A 24,499-nucleotide genomic window follows, 5' to 3' on the forward strand; every position below is an offset into this window, starting at 1 on the left:
CAAGCTGAGTGTACATACCAGCTTGCATCCAACTTTTTTTTTTTTTTTTTTTTTTTTTAAAAGCCAGAGGGAATGAAGAATTGGCTCGCATTTCTGCTGAGGTGTGTGGCTGAGACTGGAATCAGGTACCTGGTTGCAAAAAATGCTTAAAAAGTTGTTGTAGACTTGAACTCAACATTTAGATGTACTGAATGGTGTGAGAAATGTTTCCCTATGTTGGAGCTTATCCTTTCACCTTTGAACGCTTTAATTGATGGTGCAGTGAACTATGCAGTTAACTGAAACTCAGTGTTGCAGCTGAGGAAAGTCTTGCAGTAGAAAAAAACATTTGAGAAGTGATTTTGTGCACAATGCTTCTGTCAAATCATCTTCCTTCCCCCCCCCCACGCCCCGTCTTTTTAGAGAGCTTCAATCAAAAGGCAAAATTAAGAATATAAACATACAAATTCACAAAATGCACATAGCTGACTCAATTTAATTCCTTTTAATACTCTAGTGTCTTACATCTTATTTTAAATGTAGGGAGTTGCACACATTTCCTCCTCTTCTCTTAGCCTGCCCAGCAGCCTCCATCAAAAACAAATTCTCATTTACTCAATGTAATCATGAGAAGGAAACTCCATTATTCCACAAACAGTCCTTGCATCTGTATGCACATTGTATATCCCTTTCGCACAAAACGGGGAGAAGTAGTTCAGGAAGCAGTAAAAAAAAAAAAGTAAATCTCATCCTTATATTTAGCAATTAAACAATTACCCAGTATTCAGTGGCAGTTGCTGGTGTAATCTGGCTTTATACGTCAAATATTGCAGTATGCAAAGCATCTTCCATTCAGTTAAGAATTAATGCTGAAGATTGCTTTTATAAGCCTTCTTATATAGTCTTTCTAAAAATAGGTCGATGTTTGAAAGAATCCATTAAACGCTTCTTTTGGTTATTGTGAACAGGGAATTTTAGCATACAGTTCAAAAGAAAATTAAAAATACTTCAGGGATACGAAGTCTTGATATGCTGATTGCTGTACCGTGGTGGGTCTGAGTAACTATTGCCAAAAAAAAGTTGTAGTAGTGTAAGATGTACGATCAAAATACCTTGAGATGAGTAGACCCAATTCTCAAACTAATGACACATTGCCACAATTTGTATCTTTTCACAGGTAAAAATATAATACTAAACCCAAAGAATTTACAGACATGCCAAAATTTTGTCCCAGTTTGACTCAGTAACAAGTATTTTTCCAATAACAAAGCTATAGAGAACTTGGAAAAATGCAGTAACGTGTCCTTACGTGTTCCCTTTGAGTCTTACGTGTGTGAGTAGTGAATAATAACTGATACACATGGGAAGGGAAAGATTGCCTTGGGAGCCTGACAGTAAATTTGTCGCTTCTGTGAGCAACCGTATTCTGAACCTCACTGATCCCTGAAGTAAGTTCTGGCCCAGCCCAAATGAAGAGCAAAGCTCATGATTTGGTTTTTAGGGCAGTTTTTTTCCCTTTCTCTCACTTGTGTACGCAGTTTCCAGTAGAAAGAGCTGCATTTGATTCCTGAAATACCACCCGGTTGCTCAGTGTTGGGGCAGTGCGGTGCAAAAGCCTCTACAGGCAAGTACTCACAAAATAATGTTGACGTTCAATAATTGAAGGAAATGGGAAGGAAAGCCTGACTGATGTGCAAAATGTAAAGTTTGATGGTGCTTGCAATGATACTAACTTCAGCAGAAGAAGGGTATCTTCCGTGCTGCAGCATCAGCTAGTGAAAAGTGGAGCTGATTATAGAGTTCGGGTACGATTTCATTGCAGAAATTTGTCACTTGCTAGAAATCTGAAGTGAACAGCCTTGCCTTTTTTCCCCTAAATTTGCACTCTTAAAAAAATAGTACTTTGCCTTTATGAGAAATAAGAAATTACTTAAAACGTAAAACAGAATAAAATAGGAAACAGGCAATCGCTACAAATTGCCAGTTAACAGGTTTTGCCACTGATCTAAATGTTGATTACTTTGAACCTTGGCCTGAATATCAGAAGAGTTAATTACATGCAATTTACTTTGCTAAGGAGATTATATTACAGAAGTAAGGACAAGACAAGCTCTGGCATGATCACAAGGGAAAGATTTACGTTTGTAACTTAACAATTAAAGAAAAAAGCCCCCAAAAACCTGCGCTGATTTTTATTGAATGCTGTGATTTGGGCACTTGTGTGTGAACTGTTAGACCTTCCATTATGGAAAGTTGTGTTAACAAACCACAAAAGCGTTGTGTGGTTTAGAGGTGGCTGTTTCACATCAGCATGAACTGATTTCCAGCAATCGTCTTGTAAATCATCTTTAGTTAGTGACTGTCTCAATCTAAAGGTATTTTTATTGCGAAACTCAACTGTCCCCTTGGTGAATCAGAACCTGTTAGTGCCGCTGCAGCTTGCTTGGGGTACAAATATAGTTTTCCCAACCATCTCGTGCTCTACCTGTCATTAGGTTGTAAGTCCTCTCTGAGAAACGTTAGATGAAGGTTGTCTCGGCCTCTGCTACACAGGCCTGAAGGGACAGACGCTCATTTTACTTCCCTGATACTTCCATCGGCTATTCTGGGATAACTTCAGGAGCTGAGGTGTTGAATTCTGGCTCTCTTCGTAAAGGGAGCTTTCCCAAAAGACGGTTCTATAGGACAGGGGTTATTTGCAAAGGGAGATGGCTGGTAGAGAGTGTTTCGCCTTCTGCAAGATACAAATAAGAGATTAGGGTCAAACTCTGAATTATCCTGAAGAAATGCTTCCCTCTCTTATAACGGGGAATCTGCTAGCCTCCCCCTCTATTAGCCCCCTAAAATTAGCCAATATGAAAACTCTCAGATGATGGTGGAGTGGATGCGAGCTGTGCATGAGTCGCACGTAACGTGGCTGTTGGATGCAATGGCTAAACCTTTGGTCGTGCTAGCAGGGATCAAGAGATGCGTTCTGCAGCAGCAGCCTGCATCAGGCAGTAGAAGCATATCCCTGAGCTTCTTATGAATGTATTGATTCTTAGGAGTTTCAACAGCCATGAGCAGGTATCCAGGCTTGTCTGTGTAGTGCAAAACTGGTGGTTAATAGAGCATTTGATTTGTGAAGTGTGTGAGGCTCGTGACAGCCATAAAGGAGAGATCTTGGAAGATACTCTGGTAGCCATACGGTCGATGAACTAAGGTGTTTTGTTCATGCTATGTGTGTTGGCATTCATGCTTGAAATCCGGCATTAATCTATAAGCGGGTGTAAATTGCCAAGTTTTATCTTGAACGGGCTGATAGGATCTGGGGTTTGTGGTTGCATTTGTGATGTAGAGTTTGATTCTTGCCAGCGCTGCTCCTTTTTGGCTCAGTAACCGTTTAATTTAAATGAAGGGCTGGTGCATTAATTCTGAAGCAGTATAGTCTCAGTTCTGTAGGAAAGTGGCTGTCAACCTGTGGTTCACAAATGGCTGGGATTTTGTGACCCATATCTAGGGGGTTTCTGAAAAACTGTCATCTGCCAATAGGGTTACCTTTCCAGATAGAGGTCTGCATCCTTCATTTGAACATTTTACAAATATATAAACCAAAGAAAAGCTAGGAAGCCGTTGCTTTGAAACAAACCTTATTCTCTTGTGGCTGAATATATTTGTCACTGGATATGTTCTGTTTCTCTGCTTTGCTTTCAAAAGTAGTGAGCTGAGGGAAAAGGAGTGCTTTCCTCAAGGGCAAGACTGTATAGCTTTTGCTGCTGGGAAGAAGACTATCTTAACTCTTAAGGTGTGCTGCACAAGTGGTTTTTCTCAGGGTTTTAGGTGTACTTTGTGGTGTGGGGAAAAGATGGGGGACAACCGTAGTGTCAAGTTAACATAAGACTGCTTGTTTTGTTTACAGCATAGAGTACTTTTTTTTTTAAGTAGAAAAGAAATGCAGATCTAAGACGTTCCAGCTTTTTTTTTCTTTTTTTCTTTTCTAAACATGACTAATTTTGGCTAGTTGAAACAGGAACATAATGAGGTACTAAAAATGTTAGAGCAGTGCACTGCTTATACTAATTAACGTTTCTGCGGGAATAATTTAAACAGAAATAAGCATGTGTGTAAGTTTACTTAAACCGTAAGGGAAAATGTTCTTATGTTTTTGCCGAACTCCCACGCTACCTTTCTTTATCTGCCCCTTCCCAGCAAGAACTGGCTGCTCCTGGCCATGCACTCGGGTTGCATTTGCAGTTTACTGTTTCACAGCTCCTTCCAGGGGACAGAGATTTCCTGGTGCCTGAACGAAGCAATGATTTTACATCCAGTTTCTTTTAACCACTTCTAAAAGGGTCGGGCAGAATCTCCAAATCACTCCAGTTGTAGAAATATTCATAGGTGAAGCATAGATACAAATCACTTTGATAGTATGCATTTGCACAGAGGAAATGCATTTAAACCCTTGCAAGTAATCTGGAAGAAAAGAACCCAAAACAACCAACAATCATCAGTCTGATCCGATTTACAAAATATTTTTAGACATGATCAAGGAAAGCAAATGTTAAATGGAGGAATGCAAATTAGCTGGCAGCAACGGTGCGAAGTAATTGCTCAAAACCAGTGTTCCTAAAGGGATTTTATAAAGACTAATGGTAGGCCTGCTTCGGCTTTACGTTTTTCTCTCTGATTTCAAAATAAATCACTTCTAATAAATCTGCACATTACATGGGGATTGGCTGACAGGGGAGGTTGCACATAGCTGTCTCCATTACTAAGTAAGCTGGGCCATTTTTAATAAAATGTGGTTTACTATAGATAAATATGAGATCGTATGTCTGAAAACAGAAAGCAAATTCTTCATACAAAGCGGGGTGTCTGTATTCTGACAAACAGCTATTGGCAAAATGATCTCTTGAGTACTGCGGTGATTTGCAGTGACTTTCAGTGCTGTGTTGAAAAGACCTAGGGAGATCCTTACACAGCAGAACAGGAGCGGTGAAGAGTAGTAGCATGTTGGTTTGCTTTGGATACCGTACTTAGGAGATTTGTAATGGGCTATTGCCTCCAGTTCTCATGCCTGATTTTTCAACAACCTTTTTAAAGTACAGATAAGGTTTAGAGAAAACCCACCAAAATTCTCTTGATGCTGGAAAAAATTCCTTAGGGAGAAAATTAGAGGGCGTTCTGGCTTACCAGAAGGGATTGAAACAGGCTTAATGGCAGCATGCTTCCACAGGAGGAAAATGTCTGGTTCCAAAGGACTTCTAATATAGCTGAAATACCTGGAGAAAGCATCATCAACTGTGAGTTGCAGTTAGACAACTCATAAGGGACATGAGGCAGTATTTTTGGTGGTATGTGTGAATAACCATTAGAACAAGCTCGAAGAGAAGTGACGGGTTTCTTTCTCAATTGCAAGTGGTGATGCTCTCCTGGAGAATGTACTTAGCCAAACGCAACTCACTAAGTACCATGTGGGGCCGACAAGATGAAATTCTGCATCTTCTGGTGTAACGTGAGATAAGACAAATGACTCGGTTGTCCGTTCCCTCCCTAAATCCTATTGAACTGAAAACTGCCTTATATTTTCTTTTAAATATGTTACTTGGTTGTGGGCTTTTTTAAAGTAAATTATGAATATTTTAAAAAATCCTCCATCTTTAATACATCTAGATCTGTTATATAAGATTTATCCATAGCAGGGTTATCTTCTGTAGTATTTTGAATTCATTGTTAGCTATAACATTCCTTAAACATATTCAGAGAGCCACTTTTTTCTTTCTTCCTCTCTTCTATATACTGTTCTCACTTTCTTGCAGAATATTTGGGTCAGAGACTTTCAGATGAGAGTCTTCATATCGGAGACTTGAAGTTTACCAAGTTTCTTTCCAAAATTAACTGTTACTCTCTCATAAAACACGTATTCAAACTTTAATCAAGGGATTTGAAGATATCCCTGTGTTACTGGCTAGGCACTTCTAGCTAACTGTATTACAGAACTGAGTATAAATAAAATGCCGTATTACAAAGTTTTGGTGTTTTGTTTTGGCTGCTGTTGAGTTCGTGAGGATGATTGTTTTATAGTTCTTTTGATGAGACTTCCACAAATGCACACTCTGGTTTTAATCAAGCTTTTTCTAAAGGTGGGGGAAACAAAACCAAAAGAGTGTGCCTAAATCTGCTAGTCTGAATTGCAGTCTGTTTGCTTTCTTCAGTTGATATTCTGTACAAAATTGACCATACATGACTGCTTTTTCTAACACGTATGTTTAATCTTCAGATCTCCGATGGCCAAGGAGATGAGCGGTCAGAGTCTCCCTATGAAAGTGCTGATGAAACTCAGACTGAAGTGTCTATATCATCCAAAAAATCTGAGCGAGGAGCAGGAACAAAAAAAGAATATGTGTGTCAGGTGAGAGATGTTAGCTGGGGCAGCGAGCCATGTTTTCTGAGGGTTCCTAGAAAAGTTCTTTTTAAATATGAAAACGACAGTATTAGGCCAGAAACAGGTTTCTCGTGTGTGTCTGAGATGTCTGTTAGCGATGAGGGTGTCATGCCAGTAAATGGAATTCTTCGTTCTTAATTATTTTTTTTCTTGACCTCCAATAACTGACTTAGCCTTTCTGCTTGAGTTTCCAGATCTGTAAGATAAGCATAATTTGTACCTCAGAATAAGTGCATGAATGTTGCCAGGTAACTAGTTAAATGACTGAGGAGAGCTGCTCGCTTATCTGTTAATAAAGAGGAGGAAGTAAAACCCAGTGGGTTTTGTGCTTCTGCGTGCAGCAGAGATTGCCGTGCTGCATTGGTAGCAGCGTGTGTGTGGCATGCTAATTGAAAGCAAAAAGCTTTCTTAAACTGCTGTTCTAGAAGAGTTCTTAGATTATGAAATGATAACGCAATGCAAATGGACAGATCAAATTTGTTTCCACGAGACTGGGCAAGCAGTTATATTTCCATTTCTTGTACATAGCGATGATGAGGTTATATCTATCTTTAAATGTTGGCTAATCCCTTAAATTCTGCCAGCATTATTGTTCGGTTCATTTTTAGTTATGCATGTGTCATTGCTAACCACTTGGACATAGAAGTATCATTGTGCCACCTAAATTAATTTCCTTTTGCCAAGGAAAAGGAAAATAAGGATGCTTTTTAACCCTACTCAGATGCATCAGTGTGCTCAGGGAAAATTTCTTAAAGCTTTTTTTCTTTTCCTTTTTTCTGTCAGATTGTATTTACTCATGAACCATGGTTCTATGAGTGATATTTCTAGCGGTTTAATGACTCTATTATCTGTTTCGACTGGAAGCCAGGGCATGTGATGATACTTGTAAAATTATCTTTCACTTGTTAAATTTGATTTCAACAACGGGAAAAGAGATTTTGAGGAGCAATATATGAAAAGGAATGAATAAAACAGTTTTTTCCACATATGAACTTTTCTTTAACATTCAATGCCTTTGTGTTGTAAAAGCTGTGTGAAAAAACAGGTGATCTCCTACTGTGTGAAGGACTTTGCTATCGAGCTTTTCATGTAAGCTGCCTTGGGCTCTCTGGAAGACCAGCAGGAAAATTCATTTGTAGTGAATGTACATCAGGCAAGTTTGTCCCTTTCTATTAATAAAAAAAAAAAAATATTGTAGTTTTCCCATACGTTGTTCTAGGAAATCATCCTGCACAGAGTATGTATCTCTGGAGAAATCATATTTACCCTTTGGTGCCTGACAGGGTGGGGTTTCATGTAGTACCATTAAGTGTGCCATGTTTCAGAAAGCTCACACTGTTTTCAGTGAGAACTCCGCTGCAACTTGGCTGATTTAGTCTGAATTCCATTGCCTTAATAATTGCAGAATATTTGCTCTCTGAGTACAATTACAGATTAGATTTAAAGGCTGTCACAAAGACTTAAGAAATCCTAGAAAAAAAGCAGCAAGTGAAACGTTTTAAGTCCTTTTTCAGTCCTTTGTGTGTCTATATCAATCTTTTGCTTTTCCTATTAAAAGACTACCTTATTGCTATTAATTTAATTTGCTTTTAATCCTATAACAACTGCTTGGAAGTTCTTAATCTTAAAACTTTACGTGAAAGATTTGCGTTCTTGCTCATAAGCTCAGTTAGTACACGTGGTTAAACCTTGTTGGAACAAGGCTGCTTCAAAATAAAGCTTTTCCAAGCAGTCCAGAGAGAAGATTAGAGGATGCTTGTCCTTGGTTTGTGGACCTACTTCAAATTTCACAGGATCACAGACAACCCATCGTCCTATTTCATTGCTTTAAAAAAAAACAATAAAAAATTCACAGTCGTCCTGGCATACTGAGGCTTATAAATAAGAACGTGAAAGCAAATCGGTGAGGCTTTGGGTGTTGTTGTGTACACTTTAACTGCAATGGGTTTGCATTGTAACTTTATTTTATCTGTAACTGAACAGATTAATATTTAACGCTAAAGAGTTAAAGTAAATAGATTGCTGCATCAAAGAATGGAATTTGATTTGAGGTTTTTTTTAAAAAAAAAAAAACAACAAAAGCAACTCCCCCATGCATAACAAAAACTCAGAACAGAAGCATTTTAAATACACAGGTTTGGATGAAAAATTAGTTACATTATTTTTATTACCTTTGCCACTAGGTGTGCATACCTGTTTTGTGTGTAAAGAGAGAAAGGCAGATGTGAAACGCTGTGTCGTATCCCACTGTGGAAAATTCTACCATGAAGCTTGTGTGAAAAAATTTCATCTTACTGTGTTTGAGAACAGGGGGTTTCGATGTCCTCTCCACAGCTGCCTGAGTTGTCATGTTAGTAACCCCTCACATCCACGAATTTCAAAAGGTAGTTTCATTTTACGTTTTTATGACTGATGAATTAAGTCTATTTATGGTACCTTAAGGTAAGGAATCTGTCCATTTAATAGCAGCTAGCTGCAGTTTTTCAGGCATGCATGTACTATTGATTGATTCAGAATTTTTTAAAAAATAATAATTGCATAATTTTTAGTCAACATTAGTATTTACCTTGTTTTCTTCTTTTTAACTAGCTTTCAATTATCTATAGTTAGCGATGTTTTCTTCTCAAAAGAGAATGAAATCTAGAATGCATATATGATGGTGAGAGACAGGCTGAGCAGACTGAGAGCAAGACCTGTGAATGTACAAACACTGCAGCAAGGCTCGCCGAATGTGGAGACGTTTGATGCTGTGCATATTTTTAGCTTTGGGCAACATCTGTAGACAAAATTGCATGACTGAGGAAAGCTTGTCTACCCTGGTGTGCATAGTTAAAGCCTTCACATTTAAATAGTATAGTGCTTTAAACTCAGTGTAGGGTTCTTTAAAAACCTTTGTTAATTCAGTATTGTTGCTAAATGCAAATACACACACAGACTTTGAAAACATAATTGGTGTATTTTTTGTGTATATAGGCTACTTCAGGCAGTAATACCGTTTTAGCTCAAATAATAAATCAGTTTTGTTCAAAAATAATATGGCAGTATTCTGCTTTGCTAGGAAAGATGATGCGTTGTGTTCGCTGTCCTGTTGCATACCATGCTGGAGATGTTTGCATTGCTGCGGGATGTGCAGTCATCGCTTCCAACAGCATTGTTTGTACGAATCATTTCACTGCCATGAAAGGAAAAAGTCATCATGCGCATGTCAATGTGAGCTGGTGCTTTGTGTGTTCAAAAGGTAAACTGATGTAACACTCTCTCATAAATGCAGCATCAAAACGTTTTATTCTTCGATTTAAATTTCATTTTACTAATCTGTTTACAGAAAATTATTAGAAATGTGGCATATTAAGTTAGGCTCTGTTAGGTATTGAAATAACTTCAGGTTGGCTTGTGCTGCTTCAAGTTTTTGAGTATCCTTTTTTTGCAGATATAATTTATTAAAGAATGTTTTTACTTGGACTTTGTCCAGCAACCAGAAGCCTGATTTAATTCTTTGCTGGAGACGTGTAATGAGAAGTATTTCTCTGTTCTTTCCCCTGTGTTCAATGTACTGAAGCTTTTTGTGTTTCTTTATTGCTAATACATAATATTAAAACATAAATATTTTAAGAGTTGCTTTTAGTGTAGCTGCAGACAGCTACACTAAATTCAATTCAGCAAATTGAATCAGTATTGGTTGTTGCTGAGAGTACCACTAATTAAGGGTGTTTTGTTTTATGTTGTATAATAAATTTATTTCTTATTGAGAACCACAAAATGCATAGTGCTGATTAAACTGTAGCAGTGAAAGTTCACCTGATTTGTTAACAAATTAACATGCAGCATACCGGCAGCTTAACAAGCTGCTAACTTTCCACTTGATAATTCATGGAACAAACTAACAACCTCATTCCCTCTCCCCCCAGGAAAAAAAAAAACATAAGAGAAATCTGTTGTTGTCAAAAGTTTGCATACAGCGGAATATTAATATATATTAAACTGTTAAATATATTGTATCATTGAAGTAAAACAAAGTAATTACAATTGGTGGTGCATTATGCTGACTTTTTTATCACTAGCTTGCTTGTTATTTTGTACATATTACTAATGCGAGTCTGCCAGGCATTCAAATTAGTACGGACCTTTTGGGTTTTGTACACAACTGAATTATATGTATTTGTTGCAGGCCAGCGTGTTTTAACCATTTATTTTCTAACTGAACCTGCCACATGTGTATCACGCTGCTTTGAACCTGGTTGGAATGCAAAACTTTTATTTTTGTCTTGATGTTTTTCAACTTTTTTTTTTCCCCTCTCTGAAGGAGGAAGCTTGTTGTGCTGCGAGTCATGTCCTGCAGCGTTTCACCCAGACTGTTTAAACATTGAAATGCCAGATGGGAGCTGGTACTGCAATGACTGCAGGGCGGGGAAGAAACTCCATTTCCAGGATATTATTTGGGTTAAACTGGGAAATTACAGGTCTGATGAACGGATTTATTTTGTTTTTACAGTACTGGCATGTTTAAGGATCATACAGTTGGTTGCTTCTGTAGGCCAGCCTTGCTGCACACAGATTTCTCATTCCTCTCTGAACTAGGGACTCCACCTCCTTGCAAGCTTCAAGTTCAAAGACTTGAAGCTTCGTTGTTGCTCTCTGCCAAGGCATTACCCATACAGGACTCCTTGTGGTCTTCTGACATCTGCTTCCAGTGTATGAGCCTTCAACCCCTTTTGTTTCAGAGGTCTCTTCAAATAGTTAAGCTGGTATAGCTTGTAATTGGCTAAATTACTACCTTGCAGGCTGGGAGTTAAGTCACTCGGGTTGTCAGTGGTTTACACTTCATTGAGATTTGAGTGAGGTAGAGGTGGGTGGGGTTGATCCTAGAAAGCATTAATAGCTGTTATCAGCTGTCTCTTGATCTTTGACAACTGCAGTGACTGCAGACCTTATTAAAGATGATGTTTTTGCTAACCAGGTGCAAGGAGCTTTATGTGTATGCTTATCTTGCAGGCGGGCAAAAGTCCCACAGATCTGAGTGTCGGGCTCTCCTTTTCTAGTCCTGTCTTCTCTCGTTGCCTAGTGAGTGGGGGGAGGAAAGGATTTTAAATCCACTTGCATCTTGGAAATAATAATCAGTTACTGCTACTTAGGGTGATTTTGTTGAACTGTCTCTTGCAGAAAGAGCTTGACTAAAATGCTGTATTTTTTTATTTGTACTTCTGTGCTAGATGGTGGCCTGCAGAAGTTTGCCATCCGAAAAACGTTCCCCCAAATATCCAGAAAATGAAGCATGAAATCGGAGAATTTCCTGTGTTTTTCTTTGGTTCTAAGGATTACTATTGGACGCACCAAGCACGGGTGTTCCCTTATATGGAGGGAGACAGAGGGAGTAGATACCAGGGGATCAAAGGAATTGGAAAAGTCTTCAAAAATGGTATATAGCTAAAAGTAAACAAAAATAATCTTGTGATATGCATGCTTTACTTTCTTCACACATAGCCGTGGGTCTGTTTTTGTACGTTTGTTTTACAATATCGTATTAAAAAAATTGTTTTGGTGCCCTGGGCAGCAGTGACTATTACTAACGTTGAAAAGCATTATTTTCATGGCTTGTAAAAGACTACAATCTAATTGGAATTATTTCTGATGATTTTTACTTTCTGGAAATGAAATGATGAGTTTAACTGGGAGACAGAAAGAGTAGAATTGATACATCTGTTAAGAGCATTAACACTCCAGAAGCATTGTTTGCAAGAAAATCGAATGATGGGACTAGGAAGTAGAAGGTGATTCTTTGTTTAACACACACGGGAATGAGCAAGTCAACTTGGGGGGAGTAATCCTCTTTCTAGCATTTTTGTTGATACAGCAATCTTTTTTAGCTTTGCAAGAAGCTGAAGCTCGATTTCGAGAAATAAAGCTACAGCGAGAAGCCAAAGAAACCCAAGAAAGTGAACGTAAACCCCCACCATACAAGCATATTAAGGTAAAGTTTGAGGAAATTACACTGGATACTCAAAGGTCTAAGCGAGCACTGGAGAGGAAGAGCTGAGTGGTGAGATGCGGAGGAGAGGTTGTGATGATGTGCTGGTAATTGTGCTTTACAGTCATGAGATGATGAAATTTTGCTTCCATTGGAACATCTAGTGTTGCAAAACCAAATTAGTAACCACTGTAATAACTCTTACAATAAATTCAAATGTTTTAAAGTGATGTTTGAACTATTTTAATGTATTATTCAGGTGAATAAACCTTGTGGTAAAGTGCAGATATATACTGCTGACATTTCTGAGATTCCCAAGTGCAACTGCAAACCCACAGATGAAAACCCTTGTGGCTTTGATTCCGAGTGCCTAAATCGGATGCTGATGTATGAATGCCATCCACAAGTTTGTCCAGCGGGAGAACAATGCCAAAACCAGTGCTTTACAAAACGTCAATACCCTGAGACAAAGATCATCAAAACCGATGGGAAAGGGTGGGGTCTGGTCGCTAAGAGGGACATTAAAAAGGTATGAATCATTCTTGCCTAGCAATGAAGAGGTGACTTGTGATGCTCTTTGTGGGTTTGGTATATACTTTACTAGTGATACTTGGTATCTTTCAGGGAGAGTTTGTGAATGAGTATGTCGGTGAGCTGATTGATGAAGAGGAATGTATGGCAAGAATCAAATATGCACATGAAAATGACATTACCCACTTCTATATGCTTACTATTGATAAGGTAGAGTATTTTGCATTTCCTTCCATTATTTAATTGTAACATTATTTTGATCTCTTTTCCTTCTGTTGATCACCTTGGTAGGGCACTCTGCTACCTGTCGTGTTCCACAGTTTCATATATTCGCAATGTTGTATCTTCTGTGCCTGCTTGCTCCATTCTATATATGTAATGTATCTCATTAGTTCTAACTGTAACGTAATAAAGTATATATTAAGGTCTATAAATTGTGCTTTTCTGCTTGAAATCAAGTACAGCAAAAGTATTTGTCTGCCTAGTCTTAAAAGGAAGTATGAAGTTTCAGGAAATAGAATCATGGAATGGTTTGGGTTGGAAGGGACCTCTAAAGGTCACCTAGTCCAACCCCCCTGCCATGGGCAGGGACATCTTCAACTAGATCAGGTTGCTCAGAGCCCTGTCCAACCTGACCTTGAAATGATAATGATATAATAACCTGACCTTGAAATAGTAGTGATACAGTTGAAAGAATTAGTTAGCAATCCTTTAATTTACTAAAATTTCAGCAACAAAAAAAAAAATCTCACTTGAGAGTAGCGTGGAATATAATTGTGAGGCTGTGTCCTATATTGGACATTTAATCTTTTTTGCAACTGTATGTCCCTTTCTTTGTTTATAGCAAAACTAGGCTTGTGCTTTTATAGAAACTCTTTTCTGAAAGCACTATCTGCATTAGTAGCGAGCCAGCACTTCACAAATTGATTCTGCAGCAAATGAATCCAGCAGATTAATTAACGCAGCAAATTAATCCAGCATCTGTGGTTCTCTGTGCATACCTCTGAGTATTTTGTTCCTGAGAAGGGGAAGAAAGTGGAGAACCCGCACAGCAGGGGATATTGATTATATATATTATATTGCTTCAGTGCCCAAAGAGCTACTTAGGAGAAAAACAAGAGTTGGCTGTCAGTCCTGCATATTTTTTCAGTCCTAATCACCTTTCTTTTGCCCGAAACGGTCCTGCCCTGTATTTCCACAGCTACTGTTTTCATTAGTCCTGTAACTGAGGAGTTCCTGCACAGGACTTGCCACCTAAGAAGGCTGAAACCATGTTCATCTTAACATTTCAGTTTCTCACCCCTCTACTAAACTGACACATAATGTCAGTGTGTTAAGTGTCTGAACTGAACATGTATTTGACTCTTGCCATAGTTACTAAATGATCATTGTGGTTCTGTCTTTAAAAAATGCCCATGCCATTATGAGGCTGAGCTGCACATGCAGTTAGAGTGGCTGGATGTATGTGCACATAGTCATGACAGTCATACATGTGCATTATAAATACGAGTTAGAAGGAAACGGTAATAATTGTTCAAAAATAAGCAAAGCTGTCTTAAGCACCCCTGCAAAGAATCAGGTTTCAAAATTCTTCTGGCTATTTCAAGACTTCATTTTATTTTGTTAATATTTGGTATGTTTTGGTGGAGAAAGAAATTAAAAGGCAATTGTGTGTAGGGATGGGATTTTTTTTAGTTTACCAAGAGCTTGTTTTTGTTTAAACTAGGCTGATTTGGGGAAAGCAAGCTGGTGAGAAACTGGTAATCTCTGCAAGTAATCATGCAGTGACTTGGTAAATACCGTAAAGCACAGTATTTGTAAATGCGTCACAGCTTTGTGAATGCAAAGTAAAAGGTAAATGGACTGAGTTTGAGTTTTGAGGCTTTTTGGAGGGAGGGGGTTCTTAACACAACCACCACAGCGCTCACGAGAACACTTATCCTGCCACGTGGCTGAGATGAGTTCTGGGAAAATGTGAGCCAGAGCACAAGTATTGCTTTGGGAGTGTCACATTCCAGGCCACATGAGACACTACAGTTTTCAATACAACATGTACCATCGGTTTGCTTGTGTGCTTCTGGGTAGCAGCACCATGTCTGTTTTGAATGTAACTACTGAAATAATTTATGAATTTTTTTTTTTTTTGAGGGGGGGAGAAAAAACATTCATTCTGTTGCTGGTTTGATCTCCAGGACCGTATTATTGATGCTGGCCCCAAAGGAAACTATTCTCGTTTTATGAATCACAGCTGCCAACCAAATTGTGAAACTCTAAAATGGACAGTAAATGGAGACACTCGTGTCGGCCTGTTTGCTGTGTGCGATATTCCTGCAGGTATACCAGCTTACGTTGGTTTTGGTTTAATTGCCTAAGTTAAACCTTTCGCGCAGTTATGAGTGGGACGGTCATGGTTTAACTGATTCAGTGCAAATATTTTTGTAGAGAACTCAGCACACAGGAGAGATGCTTTGTGACCTGCCTTTTATTTAATGTTTCTTAATAGAGAGTCCCATGGCTGCTTTTTGTTGCTTGCTTCTAAGGGAACACCAAAGAACCCCTAGTCGGTATCCACGCATTCACTTTGTGTTGTAGAGCACGGTTTTTGTTAGAGAGATCTCAAACAATATTTCTGTATCTTTTCTTCAAGTGATGATAATAAACTTAAGGAGTGGGGCAAGAAGGATGTTTAAAAATATATATGTTCTGGTTTGTGTACACACATGCGTGCACACACACACATACATCTATAGCTATATCCAGCTGTCTAGATATATGGATATATATAACGCGTGCGTGTGTGTAGACCAGACACACGCACAGTTTTGTTGAAGTCAAACCAATTTATTTTAAAATGTAATTGCATAAGACATCATGCTGTACTGGCATCTAGTCAATCATTGTCAGTGCTTATGAGCAGTAAAGAGGGGGAAAATCTTATGATACTAGATCAGCAAGCAAGTACAAAAACAGAAGACAGATAATGAAACCTTTATTTGTTTGTAATAATTTTGATAGACTTCGTTACCTTGTCCTTTATAATGAAAGGGTATGTCTTATCTCACTCAGGGACGGAGCTGACTTTTAATTACAACCTTGACTGTCTGGGCAATGAAAAAACAGTCTGCAAATGTGGTGCCCCAAACTGCAGTGGATTTCTTGGGGACAGACCAAAGGCAAGTAATATGTCAGGAGATGTTGACAGTGTCTTGTCAAACTACTAGCCTTGTTTTTCTTTTGGGGTATGTGTTGGTGGACCAGTTTTATGTTACGATAAGGGTTAATGCTGCTTAAACAGATGCTAGCTGTCCTCTGAGGAAAAAGCTTACTGTTTCCCTTGCTGGGAAGATGGAAACATTCTTTTGCCAAACATAACCTTGGTGCTAAAGAATACATTTTTATGCTGTAATAGTACAGCAGGCAATACTGCTTTTGGGAACACCCTAAAATATTTTCTCCCACTTTCTCGTATGAGAAATTAATTACTTTAGGTCCTGAATAAGACATCTTGCTAGCTACTGGCGCTAGCTTTTGGAATCAAAAGCATGGAAAAGAAGGGGTTGCTGAGGGAATAACCTTCCCAGTCCTGTTCGAAGTATGAAGGAGGGGAAGGGTTGTAGGAGCTAGGAACTGACTAAGAATTAGCCTAACTATAGCCAGTGAGATTATTCTGACATTGCAGTTTATATTTCCCCCATCTGAACCTTAAAATATGATTATTTTATTAGGATTTGTTAAAAATCTTTCAGTTGAACTGAAGAATAAAAAAACCTGAAGAATAAAAAGTTTTGAAATGTAAACATAAAGAAAAAATGATACCAAATTATGTCAATAAATGGCCTGTGTGATTCATGTCAGGTTAATTTAAAACCTGTAATCCAGGAGAAGTTGATGCGGCTTCCTGATGGGCTGGCATAGGGAGTGCGAGGGAAGGCACAAGTACACTCCCAAGAGAAAAAAAATCTCACCTGTGGATGTAGAAAGGCTGCACCTTCATGTGGTCCTTTACACTGCTCAGTATCAGGCGCTTCAGAAGATGGGTTTAAAATCTCCAGAATTCGCATAGCTGTTTTTTGTTAAGGGAGAGGCTTAAGTGGGGTTTCACATAAGCTTATGATTAATTTATGCAGACAGCCACGAAGAAATGAAATGTTACAGTTCAGTTTTGCAGGGCTGTCTGCATTGGTAGATAGAATGCGCTAATTTTAAAGAAAGTTGTTAATGATTACTGGGGTGAGAGGTACGATGGTAGGGATGTTGAAAAAACATCCAGAATTCATTTTATATGATTTGGTGAAGGAGAGTTGAAGTGCAAGCAGCAGACTGTCAGATTGAAATAGGGATAAGGCTTGGTATATTCTTTCTAGCATTATGGGCACAGTTACAGTTCCTGAAATTCTGCTGTCCATTCCTCAAAGAAGGGAAGTGGAGGCTGTTTTTAATAATTCCAGCATGAGTATACACAACTGGAAGAGAAAAATGGATGTTGAAGTGAAGTGATTGGTGGTGCAAGAACAAAATAGAGGTAAATTAGCCACAAGTAGATTAGGCTGGAACTTGGAAGACCTTTTTTCAGTCATAAGAAAGTGGAGGAGCTTTCCAATAGGAAGGGATTGTAAGGACAAGATCTGGTTTCAAGATGACTTTTTACAAGGGTCAGCGTGGTTTTTCTATCAACACAGATAAGCACCGTGAGGCTCTGGACAGGTCTGTACCAAGTCAAATTTTTGCCTGTGTGCACGGTCTGCCAGGCATGCCAACAGTTTTGCTAGGTTGTGTAATTTTTTTCCTTTGCAAAACTGGCGTTTACAGATTTGCATCTTACTCTTTTAGAATTCTTCCACTAATGCCTCAGAAGAAAAAGGCAAAAAGACCAAAAAGAGAACACGGAGACGCAGAACGAAAAATGAAGGGAAGAAAGAATCTGAAGACGATTGTTTCCGTTGTGGTGATGGAGGCCAGCTGGTATTGTGCGACAGGAAATCCTGTACTAAAGCTTACCATCTCTCCTGTCTTGGTTTGGTGAAACGTCCTTTTGGTGAGTGGGCTTGCCTCTTAAACTTATGTAAATGAATAACTTGTGCAGGTGCCTCATTTATTGCACTGAAACCTTGTCAAGAGTGTCTTCTCAAAAACATTCTTGTCATATGGTACGAACTTCCTTCGTGCAGGAGCTCTTCTTGAGTATGGAGACAAAATGATGGCCTTCCTCCTGCCTCTGGCAAAATGAGCCTTTAGTTTTAGAAATATAGGTAATTGAGTATATCACTTGGAAGGAGCACTGTGGCCCTGTCCCAGGAAAGTTGATTATATCTAAGAAATGCATGAAGCCAGTTGAGTTCAAGCCAAAAGAATAGCAGCAGCATCTGGAAGAAGGCAAGTAGGAAAATGTTAAGGGCAGCAGACGTCAGGTTGCCGTTCCAGATACCACAGGAGTTACCTGGTTCCATAGTCAGCCATGTCAGGTGGGATATGAAGACGTGAAGCAGGCAAAGCCTGTTATCCCAGAAACAAGTGAAACAATGACTGGTAAAATATGCTGGGGCAAAAGAGCGTCTGTAGGTAAAGCCCATCAGCCATCCCTGAGCAAAACTTGCAGAAAACAGGTGAGCGTTGTAATGGTAGGCAGCAGTTGACTGGATGTTTGGATACTCTACCAGCCTGCAAGTTCTGTAAAACGCTATCGAGTAAAGCCTGAATAATTTCTTCTAGCTGGAGTTCACTGCTGTATTTAAGTGAAAGGATATCAAGTCTGCTACTTACTGCTGTCAGCTGAGCTTTACAAGTGCGATGTAGCATTTTGATTTTTTGAGATAAGCCACAGTAGTTGCCGTCTCATCTAGCTTTGTCAGGAAAGTTGTGTGTTGTTCAGCTGCTAAAACACAAAACTTTAAAAGACGGTGACACGTTTTACTCCCTGCTAATGCGCTCTTTGGTTTTGATTGCAGGAAAGTGGGAGTGTCCTTGGCACCACTGTGATGTTTGTGGCAAACCTTCTGTTTCTTTCTGCCACTTCTGCCCAAATTCTTTCTGCAAGGAACACCAAGACGGGACAGTACTAAATTCTATGTTGAATGGACAGTTATGCTGCTCTGAACACGTTCTTGGGGTGGATTCTGTTGAAAATCAGCAGACTGAGAAACCCCGCAAAAAACTGAACAAGTTGAAGCCTAAGAGAAAGCAGAGGAACAGATGGATGAGAGCTGAATGCAAATAGTCATGGACTGCAGTTTCTACTGCCAACACTATCTTGTAGATAAGTTGTGAATATGGCCAGGGAAGGACACAATTTTACATATATTCTGTAAAGGTTACATGGGGGGGGATTTTTTGTTTTGTTTTGTTTTTATAAATCCACTGAGCCAACCACAGCAGTCTTCTGCTGCTTCTGCACTGATAACGAACTGCATAGTTCAGAAAATTTCAGGACAAACCAAACTTATTACTCAGCATTACAGTTACACTTGAATTGTTACGAATGTAAAAGGTTCCCTCCAAAATACTTTCAGATTGGAGGTAGGTTAAAATCAAACCAGGTAGGCGTAAACATAGGGTTTTGAGATAGTATTTGTCAACCAACAGATGTTAAAAATAGTATATCCTTGAAAGAAGTTATTAGCTCTCAAGTCCTTTTAAGTAAGAAATGGCTTGGTCTGTGGTCCCAATGAGATTTGCTTGCCTTGTGTGTTTTTGAGACAGTGCTTGAATGCCATTCATGATCCAGGTGCGTATCTCGCTATAACCACACCCATAACAATTTGTTTGTGCTCTTATAAAATAGCTCTCCAATGATTCTTAAACATTTTTTTAAATATCCTTCCACCAAGAAATATAGTGCGTGGTGGGAAAGGCACACCCTGTACCAGAGAGGGGAAATCTTACACTGTAAGAGATTTTTTTCTATACTGTTTTTTCCTGTATTTCATTCTGGCGAAATAGAAGCGACTTGATCTTGCAGAGCTGTACAAGTCTGGATTTAAAGGGATATTGTCTTGCAATCTAGGCCCAATATTCTAGGATTTTTGTGTCTTAATAAAAATAAATCTTACAAAACCTATTATTTGAAAAAATTACTTGATTTTTTTTTTTTTAAAACATCAAGTAAAACGCATAGGCAAACATTTCTTTGGAATGCTTGGAGTCCAAGCATTACAACTTTGTGATAATGCAAAAAATGCCCAACAAGGAACAAAAAAAACCCCATGAATGAAACAGAAAGTGAAACTTGACTAAAGTGCAAAAACTAAATTCAAAACAAGTAATTAAAAGTGAAACAGATTTTTGAAGAAGCACGTAAGGAACAATTTTAATGTGAAATTTAGCCTGACTGTTCCTTTTGATAAAGTTTGTGTAAAACTGGCTACTCGACTTGGCAGACTGTTTGAAATCATTCTTTACTTTTTTAGGAGCTCTGCTCTCGACTTTCTTATCGCCACTGTGCTGTGTCAGCAAAAGCTGTTTTGAATTCTTTGCTCCCATTAGGTTCTCACACTTGCAGTGAGATGAATATACAAGATTTAGTATTGGTGGAAATAATATTAGAACTAGGAAAAAACGGTAAAGAAAAATGTCTTTACCTGTTTTCTTCCCAGTGCATGTCATTGGTGTGTGATTAGGCAGCGTTACAAGTAAGTTTTGACTTGTACCATTGTTATCTAGCCTAAGTAAACACAATGTGTGCCTTCATGTCCATTTAGTAATTTGTGTATGTTCTAGCTTAGTTTGCCTTTAATAGTGCAGAAACTCTGTGTAGCCCTTTTGAAAATGAAGCCTTGCTATATCATGAAAGTGTATGTTTTTTTCCAAAGTATTTCTTCAGGATTTGATTGCAGATTTCGTTTTTGGAATTATCAAAATCCCCATTTGTTCCCAACACGTAAAAACTTTGGGTTTATTAGAAGATACTAATTGAAAGGGGTTTTAAATGTAGCGTTGCCCTATCCTGAACTCTTTGGTTTCTGTTTTGTGACCAAACTGCTTTGTTCTTTTAATCAATTTTTATAAACGCTGTTGGAAGGTTAATTTTTGTCAAATAATTTTGACAAAATAGCACAGTTCAAAATAGGGGGAAATGTTACATGTTTGCATTTTTTGAAGTGGTATGCCAAGCCTTGCACTCAAGGAAAAAAATCAAGATTTCGTAATTGATTTTGAGGGAAACTTTCCCTCTGCTATAGATACGTGTTATACCAGGACTGAAGCATAGGCCTGTGCCTAAAATCAAAACCAAAAAATGGTATTATGTATGTTTCTCTAATATTGGTTTTTGAGGGGAGGAAAGTGAGATCAGGTAGTAAAGCAGAAAGATCTTCCTCATCGCTTTTAAACAAAATGAAGGAATTTGATGTCATTGGGACCATTCTTTGAATACTATACCATGTAAGGAAGGCTTTATAAGAATACCTTTAAATAAGTTATTATAAAATTTTACTTTTACATTCCATTGCTTTTATCATTTGTTAATTTTTTAGTTGTTTCGTTGCTTTTTCCTCTTCATATATAGGTGTAACAGCTCTGGCACCCTGGAACAGTTATGCCCCAAGTCCTAAGAGGCAGATACCCCCTTCCAGAAGCCACCATCTCAAGTAGTTACTGATTGGCCCTGCTGCAGTAACACCATCCATTTTAAGATCGGTCGCGGAGCCTACAACTTCTTGCCTGCCTCTCGGGTGGGCTCACAAGCACATTTAGTATGGCAGGATGCAGGACAGCCACCTATTTTGTATCTGTCTGTGGGTAAATAAAGACTTTGGCGTTCAAAGCAATCCCTCTCAGCGCTCTTTTCATAATGTTAAATTTGCACAAACAGATCTTGGCAAGTGGCTGTTTGACTTTCTGCTTCCTTCTACCTCTTCTCTGCTCTTTACTACTCGACTCTTTGGGCCAGCGAAGGCTTGCATCACGGAGGCTGCAAACTAGGAGTTTGCTTTTGAGTTGCTAGGAATTCATTCCTTCTGCTGATCGCATACTTTGGAGATTGATCTTTAAAAGAAATGTGGATCATGTTCTCCCTGAATATGTACTGACCATGTAACCCCATGAGCTCAGCTAAGTCGCTCAGGTGGTTGGCAGAATTTTAGTTTCTGATTCAGGAAAGGTGGTTTTAGGTGCCTTTTTAATGAAGGCTTCTGTACCTTACTCTGCAGCACTGGGAGAATAGGCTGAAGTTTCCTTAAAAAAAGACGACAAAAGAAAAGTTGTTTTGCTGTTTTCCTTCTCCCACTGTTCAAATACAAGGGAAAACATCTTGAAAAATTAAGCTTTCTCATGATGCAACTCAATACTTTTTAGCATTCAGCAACTTAAAGATTTTGTTATAAATTCAGCTAAATAGCATCTAAGTATGACATATTATGTGGCATTAAATTATGTACTTAGTGTCTTGCCCATCGAAGTAGAAAGATGTCTTTCCTTTTCCAGCAAACTCTTCAAAGCTGGTACACGATAGCCAAATTCAGAATTTGTTGTTCTTTTATCACATGAGCAAGCATGGAAACAATATGTTAGATGTATTTTCATACAATCTAGGAAGAATAATCAAATTAAATGTCTGCTTTGTTCAATAGCTTTGTGTTCATGGTCAGTTCTTAGGATTTTTTTTTTTTTTTTTAACTACTTGGAAAAGCAAAATATCTTGAAAGATGTATTAATGGGATTTTTCCACATTGTTGAGTCACATTATTCCATGTCTGACTGCTTGAGAAACTTCAGTATCTTATTAAATATTAAAATTTATTCCTAGTTATTTAAGAAGTTGCTAATTGTTTTTTGTAAAACAGTTCTATATAGTTATTTTTGCACCAATTTTTTTTTTCTTTAAAGGAAAAAAGTGAAATGATACATACTAGGCAAGCGTGGTTTGGCAGTGAGGGAACTGGATGTTGTTCTTTCATAGTGAAAACTTACACTCCAAGACTTCCTAAGGGACTCAGTGGTAACAATGTTTTAAGCTTATATGGAGGTGATAACGATTGTGCTTTGGCTTGTTTTCACAGCATTGCTTATCACAAAAATATTGACGTTTTTTTGCAGCACAGTTTTTCCTCTTACAGTGCTGTTTTCTGTTGCTCATAATTTTACAGGCTTTAGTGACTTTGAGCTGGAGTCACGCAGTCCTACCAGTTCTGTTCCCTTGGGTTGGTTTAGTTGTCACTGGTGTGCTGTTCCTGCTTGGTCAGGTCAGAATTTGACTGCGTTTTGCTTTTTCAGCCAGGTTTTAGTTTGGGTCTGGTTTGACTTCATAGGTGGAATCTCCCATCTCTGACAGCAGGTAGATTTTTTTTTTTTTTAAGAGCATTTCAGAAAACTGCTTTGATACTAATGGAGTACTGTTCTGCTGAGATCCTCTGGTGCTGTGCATCAGGATTGTGTCCTTTTGCAGCTCCTGTGAAACACCACAATTTTTTGCCAGTTGAGAAATTCAGTGCTTGTCTACTAAATGGACAGTGTGAGTGAGACTATTGGGGAGGATGTGGGGGAGCTCTGCCCGTGCAGTGGAGTTTGGGTATGGTTAGAGGTACTATCCCTGTTCCTGCTGATCCAGATTAGAATCCTAGAATGGTTTGGGTTGGAAGGGACCTTTGAAGATCATCTACTCCAACCCCCCCCACCGTGGGCAGGGACATCTTCCACTAGATCAGGTTGCTCAAAGCCCCGTCCAACCTGGCCTTGAATGTTTCCAGGGATGGGGCATCCACAACTTCTCTGGGCAACCTGTCTGACCACAAAGGATGATATACCTCTCTTCCCATCCATTTATTTTTTTTTTTTTAAACACAGTAACACCTCCCCTGGGGAGAGGTGAATGAGCAGCTGAGGGCAGTTAACCACTTAACCCCCCACCAGCTGGGCTACTTCAGCTGACGGCTGCTGCACTGGCCTAGTGAAGAGGCAAACATGAGAAGGAACACCTGCTTCCACCTCAGTGCACATTCATTTAAAAGTGTAGATCTTTTAATAGTAGATACTATTTTTTCTAGTGCTTGTAGAGCTGGTGAAGCACAGCACTGTGGCAAAGGGTCACAGCTGGCTGGTCTGCCTGGGATTACGCAGCACCCCTCTGTGTATGAATTTTACTGGAGGCGACAAGGTGGAAGGTTAAGAGACCCCATGTACTGATTTCATGAAGCAGTTGAAGCTGGCTCCCCTACTGTTGATGGGCATTTCTGAGTGTCTGGTATGCTGGTGAGACCTCAAATGGCCATGAGGATAAGGTGCAGAAAGCTAAACATCACCATGAGAAAGAACATGATAGGGAAAATACAGCAAACAACAGTTTTAAAAAGAGAACAGTTAACCAGCCACGCAAACACCTACACTATTTGAAATTGTCCCTGTAAAACGTGAATCACATCAGTTTAACCAGATGGTTGAACTAGGCTGGCTGCACAGGAGAAAGCTTGGTGTGCCACAGCTCCGTACAGGGAAAACAGGTACAAATCACACGTGCTGCTCTCATGAGTGGGGAATGAATCAAGTGTCAGGGATCAGGGCAAGAACTTTGCACGGACATTTAAGCAATGGGTTTAGTACAGGCACATCTTGTAGGCGTGCAAAAATGTGCAAGGCATCTTCCATGGCTGCAGCCTGCTGCTCTGTTCGGC

General features: G+C 38.9%; 1 protein-coding gene and 1 non-coding gene across 6 annotated transcripts in view; both read left to right on the plus strand.

Annotated features, from left to right (window-relative positions):
* The window catches only part of NSD2 (nuclear receptor binding SET domain protein 2), a 104,886-nt gene extending 83,551 nt beyond the window's left edge, over positions 1-21,335 (plus strand). For 4 of the 5 annotated variants that reach the window (XM_076335788.1, XM_076335787.1, XM_076335791.1 and 1 more), the window contains 13 exons: positions 6,239-6,370; positions 7,433-7,556; positions 8,587-8,787; positions 9,462-9,641; positions 10,707-10,863; positions 11,614-11,819; positions 12,268-12,371; positions 12,628-12,897; positions 12,993-13,109; positions 15,092-15,233; positions 15,966-16,072; positions 17,730-17,934; positions 18,845-21,335. In XM_076335788.1, coding sequence (XP_076191903.1) covers positions 6,239-6,370; positions 7,433-7,556; positions 8,587-8,787; positions 9,462-9,641; positions 10,707-10,863; positions 11,614-11,819; positions 12,268-12,371; positions 12,628-12,897; positions 12,993-13,109; positions 15,092-15,233; positions 15,966-16,072; positions 17,730-17,934; positions 18,845-19,113 — 2,214 coding nt within the window. In that variant the 3' untranslated portion in view covers positions 19,114-21,335. The remainder of the gene's footprint in view (positions 1-6,238; positions 6,371-7,432; positions 7,557-8,586; positions 8,788-9,461; positions 9,642-10,706; positions 10,864-11,613; positions 11,820-12,267; positions 12,372-12,627; positions 12,898-12,992; positions 13,110-15,091; positions 15,234-15,965; positions 16,073-17,729; positions 17,935-18,844) is intronic. The other variant, XM_076335790.1, reaches the window with a different exon arrangement.
* LOC143160169 (small Cajal body-specific RNA 23) lies at positions 14,820-14,950 on the plus strand. The gene has a single exon (XR_012995345.1).
* Positions 21,336-24,499: the final 3,164 nt, after the last annotated feature.

Source organism: Aptenodytes patagonicus, chromosome 4, assembly GCF_965638725.1.
Source record: "Aptenodytes patagonicus chromosome 4, bAptPat1.pri.cur, whole genome shotgun sequence".
Lineage (NCBI taxonomy): Eukaryota > Metazoa > Chordata > Aves > Sphenisciformes > Spheniscidae > Aptenodytes > Aptenodytes patagonicus.